We start from the raw sequence: 8,173 nt of genomic DNA on the forward strand, positions 1-8,173 counted from the left end.
TATTCTCTGCTGAAAAAAACAATAGAACCCCTCCCAAAACACAATAGAAAATTTTATGGATTTAAGGGTAAATATAATGGGAATTATATTGGTTTAATGTAAACTATAATGGTGTCTACTGGCATTTGATGGATTCTATTGGTGGGATGTAATCTGGCAGATGGGAAGCAATAGAACAACAGAAATTCCTATTGGAATAATGCCCAAAACACACTACAAAGAGGAATTTTGTAATTGTTTTAATGGAAACCATAAGAATTTCTGTGATGGTTTCTATTGTTTTTTTCAGCAAGATAAAGATACCCATACTGTGCTGCACACTGAAGCTGAAGCTTGACTTAATCGCAATCGCATTATCTGTCAAAAAAAATCACAATTAGATATTTTCCCCAAATCGCACAGCCCTAGCTCCAAGACAAAGAAAAAAACCCCGCCGTCCTTATGCCAGTGTTGTTTGTGTTGTAGGAGGCCATACAGTTGGATGGAGAGATCTTAAATGCGTTATTAAAGCGCGTATGCCCTCCTGCATATCGCCACCTTGAGAAACACAAGATAGAGCCCATCCTCTACATGACGGAGTGGTTCATGTGTGCATTTTCCAGAACTCTACCCTGGTCGTCTGTTCTCAGAGTGTGGGACATGTTCCTGTGTGACGGTGAGATTCACTTATACACATATTGCCACACATGCAGGTTTGTCTTTTTCTTTCTGACTGCGTGTTCTTTGCTGTTACTATAGGAGTGAAGATAATGTTCCGTGTTGGACTGGTGTTGCTGAAATGCATGCTGGGATCTCGTGAGAAACTGAAGGCTTGTCCTGGTCAGTATGAGACTATGGAGCTTCTCAGGGCCCTGGAGCCACGATACTTGCAGGAGGGGTTTCTCATACATCAGGTATCACACATTCTCATTCTGTTGTACTGCATTTGGGTTTTGAGTAGATTTGATTGATATACCCTGTTTTTGTTTGTTTGTTTGTTTGTTTTTTTTAAAGTGATGTAGATACCAATTATTTTTTTACATTTGTGTATAATAGCTGATATGTAGAATCAGTATTTAATAATTGTTTTATTGATGCTTGTTTGGCACATTAGTAGCTAAATAATAATACAAATATATCTCCAGTTTTATTTAATTTTTTTCAATAATAATCATCATACACGCTCATTCAAAAGTTTGGGGTTATTACGATATTTTAAATACTTTTATTATGCTTATGCTGACCAAGGCTGCATTAATTTTGATCGTAAATACAGTAAAATATTTTGATGATCAACTGAATTTTCAGCATCATTACTCCAGTCTTCAGTGTCACATGATCCTTCAGAAATCATCCTAATTTGCTGATTTGCTGCTCAAGAACCATTTCTTATTATTTTCAATATAGTGATGTTTTGCTTAATATTTTTGTGGAAAATGTGATACCTTTTTTTCAGTATTAGTTGATGAATAGAAAATTAAAAAGAACAGCATTTATTTGAAATATAAATTTTTTGTAACATTATAAATATTTTTACTGTCATTTTAAGAATAAAAGTATCCATTTCTTTACAAAAAAAAGGGAAAAAAAATCTTACAGACCCCAAACTTTTCAACAAAAGTGTGCATAAAATAATTTTAGTTTGAAAAACGACTTCACATAAATATAAAGATCCTTGTTAAACTAAAGGATTACTAAATAATCAAATCTTCGTACACTCATATAATGTCAAGAGTTTTTCCGTTTTGAGTGGATTTTGTTGTCACTAATATTACAAATAGGCTACAAAGAATTAAATAAATCTTCCTGTTGGGTTTTAAATGCAAATCTAACTTTAGCATAAATGTCTGAATTTCATCATTTTACTAACATGAACAATGACTTAAATGTGTTGCTCAACCTGTAAACACTGCTATTAACAGTTTTTGGGGTGCTATTCTTCAAAGACCCAACAGGTTTTATTGTCATGTGGGAACTTTCACTCATTGATGCATTTTATTTGCATCATGTAGAAACATTTATGAGCATGACATTGCTGTTGAGTGTAGTGGTCAAAACAACAAGGATAGACACTGATGAGTATGAAGCTTATCTTCTGCACATGCAGGTATTAGAGCTGCCCATATCTGCTCGGGACGTCGAGCGAGAGCACCGCATGCAGCTCAAGCGCTGGCGGAAAACTCACGGCGAGCTCAGCTACAAGGCCCCTCCCAGAATGCACGGCACTCGGGCCATCATGTCTGCAGAGCCACACCCCCGCCAAGACCTCCGCCAAAAGCCCACCATCGTAGTCCAGTATCCGGTGCCCTCAGACACTAAATCCGAATTTGCTCGCGTCAAGAAGAGAAGCACTATCCGAAAAGCCTCCAATCCCACACTGGACATCCCAAACCCATATGCCCTGCCAACAGACCCCAAACCAGCCTCTCTTAATAATCAAACACAAGAGACAACCTCAAACAATCAGTCCAACCATCCTCCTCCATCACTACAGCAATCCCTCCTCACTACACCCGAAAAGACACCCTCCTCTGATCCTCCAGCCTCTGTCGTCCCACCCCCACATCCACCTCAACCACCCCAAACCCAACCGTCTGAAAATCTCTCTCGCACACCACCACCTCCCCAACCTTCACCAAAACCCAAACCCGCACATCCAACTGAAATCCCTCACTCCTCCAACCCTGCAGTCACCGTCCAACCACTTTCTCTGCCTAAAGACTCGAGCAACACCAACAACTCAGCCCAGCTGACAGATCCTCCACTCACTACAGACTCCACTCCGCTTCTTCCAGACGACACACCTGTGAATGGCAACTCAGTCGCTGCTCCCAGAGTTCCTGTTTTACGGATCTCCTGTGAGAGTGTGGGTTCAGAAGACACGTACCTGTAGCTCTCCAGGTCAGCATTCAGGGAGAAAACAGTATTGGGAACCAGCATTATGCATGAGAACAAGACGGGAGGAAAAACTATGAATGTATTTAGATTTTCTTTGGGTGAGAGTTTTGGAGGTGACAAAGGATCCTTGCCGTCAGTATCTTGCGCCCATCAGTGTGAAGAATTCAGGAATATATAAAGCTTAATGACAAGGATTAAATGACTTAAAGTCATTTCATTTTGGTGTTCATGCACACAAACCTCCTTTTTTCTCTGTGCTGGTCCATAATTGACTCCACAGTCTCTGTGTTACAATGTTCAAAAAATCTGACTATTAGATCTTCCATTATTCCTCAATCATAAGCAGAAAAGACTTTATAATCAAATATGTTTGGCTAGTAATTGTGTTATTCGCTGCTTACCAATATTAGGTCATTTTGCAAGACTTGATAATGTATGACTCTCCAATCTTAACAGTCTTACATTTACTTACAACTGCCACTATTACAAGTTTTTTTTTTTTCTTTCACTAAATCGTTTAATGTATAACTGTCATAATAAGCGCAAAGGAGCATTTCTTGTTTCAACATAATGTCTGTTACCAGTAGCTACATATACACTCAAATCTGAGTGAAATTTAAATATATATATATATATTTTTGAAGATAATCTTTCTTAGAAGCAATTTAAGTGGAAGCATCCTTATTAAACTTTACTCTGAAAAAAATGTACCTTTAGGTGTGTGAAAGCTTGACACTGGGGCAGTACCTTTCAAATTACAACTTTGTACCATTAAAAGGTGCATATTAGTACCTTTGAGAGCCATTTCGGTGTAAATAAGGTACAAATTTGTCCCATTAAGGATGTTTCTCCAGTGACAAGCTGTACATTTTTTCACACTTTTTTGTGTTTTTTGTTTAAAAACACTCTTGTGATTTTATAAACCACATAGCAAAAAAAAAAAAAAAGACTATTTCTTGTGTGTTAACGTTGCAATCACAAACATAGTAGATGTGATGTTGAAATGATGTTGGAGTGTCTCTTTAACACATCTGATGTATTTATTTTGTTGCTAATATGAGAAACTGAAGACCGTAAACCTATTTCATCTCCAGCCACCAGGTGGCGGACGTTCCATAGAAATGATTCAGTAGGTCTGCTCAACTGTCAGAGATGTTAACCTGTTACATTGGGAATGTAGTTACTTGTACAGTCATCATCTGTGAGGAGAGGTTTGTTACAAAACAGCTAAAAGTGATGTTTTTGGTCAGACGTGATTACATGAGTCATTTTTATTTGCGTTACATTTTAATAAGATTTGAGATATTCTAATCTGTTATATTTTCAGATGCATCTTATAATTTGAGATTATGGGAGCACTGTTTGATTTTTGATTTTTTTTTATAAATGCTTACAAATTACTTTGGCAAAAACTTTGATTTCTATGACTAATATATAATCAATCCTCAACAACTGACTTGTCACCTTTATGTAGATTTTGTACAAATAAAAGCACTTATAATAAAATCATGTGAATGTGTTCTTGTATTTTACGCACAGGACGAAGGCACCGTTTCCCACTGGGTCACAGGATGTGTCTGTTTTCTGTCACTGCTGTGCTTCAATTACCGTAAGGAAAGCCATCAAAGAGGCTGGTGTAAACTGAAACCTTAATGCTCTGGGTCATCTGCGATGGCCTGTGCTAAGTAGCAAATTAGAGAGCGCCTTACTTTTTTTCTGTCGGAGGTCTAAACCCATGTCTCTGGTCACAAAGTACCAGTGACAACTGCTTGCCTGAGGTCAAACAGCTTTACACAAACTGCTGCTTTAATGCTGATGATCAGTTTAATGCATACTCTCAAATTAGTCATTTATTCCTGTGATGCAAAGCTGCATTTTCAGCATCGGTACTCCAGTCTTCAGTGTCACATGATCCTTCAGAAATCATTCTAATATGCTGATTTACTGCTCAAAAAAAGAAAAAAGAAAAAAAATCAATTAAGGTGACTGTTCAAAATTATAATACAATTAAATGTGTGTTTAAGAGAATTACAAGACAGCTGTTTTACAAAATATGATAATGAATGGTAAACGGATACACATTTTCATTATTAAAAGAAACAAAATGCTCGCTGGAGAGATGTTTATTTTATAGTTTATAGTTTACAGTAACCTACTGTATTTAGTTGTATGCTTCTACTGATTTGGTGCTCTGTAATATAAATTTAATATTTGACAGGTTAGCTTGCATGCTGATGAGAAACAGACATTTTTAAGCTATGTATCATGGTATGACACTTCTTTCTTCACCCTAAGGTGCTACAGGTTCCTACCTGTGAAAAAAGACAGACAAGCCTCAGGGTAATACCACATATTTTAGGGGTCTGACATTATCAATTGGTCCTCATTTGCACAGGCGCCTAACAGCTCCATTCTTCATACTGGTCTATTTGGCCTGCAGACAGAGAGCAGAGCCCAGCAGCTGTAAAAAATATTTCTGTGAGAATCTTTGCATGTAAATTCCACACGTCATGAAAGGATTTCATATATCAATATGACGAATACACTGAAGAGAATTTGTCTCGAAAACATCACTCTCAACATTACAGTTTTAAACAATGAACAGTTCAAAAACATGATCCGTTTTCAGCATTACATGAATCTTCAGGAGGACTAGCTGTAAAATAAACTTTGGGGAATCAATATAAAGTAAAGTTGTTCTTTTAGCTCTCATACACTGCCAATAAAAATCTGAAAAAGAAGTACCGGTAGTATCATTCACTCAGCTCATATAAAACACTCAGCTCTCCTAATAAATTCCAGCAGGTGTCTGTCAGTCAAAAACAAAAAATAGCACTTAGTGAGCAGTTCTGCTGGACAGAAACAGGATTTTTTTCCAGTAAAACTTTATTTGGAGTTGGTGACTGAAGCAAATCACAATGCAGCAGTGAAAATCAGTCTAGTATTAAGACTATGATGAATCTTTGATAAGATACTAAGAAAAAAATAAATAAAACTTCTTTATTGTAATGGGTGGGCTTATTGTCTGCGATCATAGGAATAATGTAATAACCGAGATACAGTCAGAATATAAAGTTATTATCTTTATCTTTCAAAGAAGGGGTGGCCTGCCCTCCGCAGGGGGGATTTGAGGGGGCTGCAGGTTTTGGCTTTATCCCCACACAAACACACCTGATCCAACTAATCAAACTCCTGCAGAGAGCAGGATAAGCACAATCAGATGCAAGAAAGCAGCTAGAGAACTAAACCACTGAGTCTCCAGGAATCTATGGAATTTCTTGGTTGTATTTTCAAACTATTTGCTCTGTAATAGTTTACATATGAATGCCTGACTGATTTAATCAGTTTTATGAAAGATAATATAAATGAAAGAGATTATATAATAATAATAATAATTGGACCACTTGACAGTGAGGTTTAGAAATTAATTTAGGTGTCTTGAACTAAGAATGAGCATTTATTTTTAGGAATTATTAATATAGGTTATTATTAAATTATATAAATAATACAATATGCTACATGTATGCTATACATAACTTAATTAACTCGTGTTAATTTATGCAACTTTGTTAAATTATTATTATTATTATTAAAGTTAACAAAATAAGGTCTCATTTGTTAACATTAGTTAATATATTAACTAACAGCGAGCAATATATATATTTTTACAACACTTAATTAACAATCTTTGTTAATGTCAGTTAATAAAATAACAAATGATTATTGTTTGTTCATTTTAGTTCAGAGTGCATTAACTAATTTTTAAAAAAATACAAATTATGATTCAAAAAATGTTTTAGTAAATGTTGAAATGAACATTAACTAAGACTAAATGCCGTAGAAGTATTGTTCATTGATGTTAACTGATGTCAACAAATGAAACCTTGTTGTAAAATATTACCTATAAATCTATGTAGCAGACAGTATTCATGAATAACTGACTCATTAGCAATAAGCTGAAAAGCAGGTCATTGTATCACATAACTGTAAAACATTAATAAATATAATAATAATAATGCTGAAAAATCTTTGCTTCATGAAAATAATCTTTAGGAATTATTGTTGACTTGGTTTGTACTGCTCTAATGATAGGTGTGCACTTTTTAAAAGCCACAAATTGAAAACCTCTTGATTTCAGATTCTTTTAGGGTTTTTTTTTTTTTTTTTTGGTGTTAGTATTGCTTTTTTAAATTGCTTTTTGCAAGAATGTTGTTTTTAGTAGAACATCCAAAGTCTACAAGATAGGATGTTAAGAGCTGAGACTGTCCTTTCAGCTGTAACGTATCTGACTTACTTTGAACTGAATATGAATCCCCATTATGAATAGCAGAGCTCAAAAGCTTTGTCTAAAAGCATGACTGTCTCAATCTTCAGCGTGGCACTGGATGCTTGAGTTGTCACAGCATGGCAGCTCCTGGACTCTGACATCATGTCTGTATGTGCCAGATAAGAGAACTGATAAACAGGGAGACTCCTGAAGAAAGCAATTCATCAGCACCAAAGGCTTCCAAAAACCTGTACTGACATCTTCACACCAAAGATTAGGCCTTAGGCTAGTTATTTAAAATTATGAGTCAAAATATTGCCTGGAAATGAATTGATTTTACATTTTAACTGGAGAGCTTCACATCCAGTAACTTTTCTCTCTCTCTGTGTGTGTGTGTGTGTGTGTGTGTGTGTAACACACATATGGTAGATATCAGTGACACGAGGAGGAGCAGACACCCCGATGTGTACGCACACACCCTGTCTCCCCATCCTGTCTCCACACTCCCTAAGTGACTCCATGCAGTAACTCTATCCTGTACATGTTAGTACTCAGAGATGCGGTGCTGGTGCGGGTGTTTGTGTGCATTTTTGTGCAAATGTGTGTTTTCATATGTCATATACAGTACTTTAACCAGCATTGACATTTATGGGGGGCACATCCTGCCAATATTACAGTATACAGTATCGCTCAAAGGTCAGAGAGCTTTTAATATTACATACACTGCTGTTCAAAAGTTTGGGATCAGTAAGACTTGTAATGCTTTTTAAAGAAGTCTCTTATGCTCATCAAGGCTGCATTTATTTGATCAAAAATACAGAAATAAAAACAGTAATCTTGCAAAATGTTATTACAATATAAAATTATGGTTTCTATTTTAATATCCTTTAAAATATAATTTATTTATGTGATGCAAAGCTGAATTTCCATCAGCCATTACTCCAGTATAAAGTGTCACATGATCCTTAAGAAATCATTCTAATATGCTGATTTATTATTAGAATTATCAACAGTTGTGCTGCCAAATAT

The 8,173-nt window shown here is 35.9% G+C and overlaps 1 protein-coding gene across 2 annotated transcripts in view; it reads left to right on the forward strand.

Moving 5' to 3' along the window:
* tbc1d10aa (TBC1 domain family, member 10Aa) overlaps positions 1-3,770 on the forward strand; it is a 14,110-nt gene extending 10,340 nt beyond the window's left edge. For both annotated transcript variants that reach the window (XM_016569196.1, XM_016569197.1), the window contains exons 7-9: positions 466-655; positions 739-893; positions 2,087-3,770. In XM_016569196.1, the coding sequence (XP_016424682.1) occupies positions 466-655; positions 739-893; positions 2,087-2,872 (1,131 nt within the window). In that variant the 3' untranslated portion in view covers positions 2,873-3,770. The remainder of the gene's footprint in view (positions 1-465; positions 656-738; positions 894-2,086) is intronic.
* Positions 3,771-8,173: the final 4,403 nt, after the last annotated feature.

The sequence above is a fragment of the Sinocyclocheilus rhinocerous genome, unplaced genomic scaffold (assembly GCF_001515625.1).
Source record: "Sinocyclocheilus rhinocerous isolate Xijiao unplaced genomic scaffold, SAMN03320098_v1.1 scaffold20, whole genome shotgun sequence".
NCBI lineage: Eukaryota > Metazoa > Chordata > Actinopteri > Cypriniformes > Cyprinidae > Sinocyclocheilus > Sinocyclocheilus rhinocerous.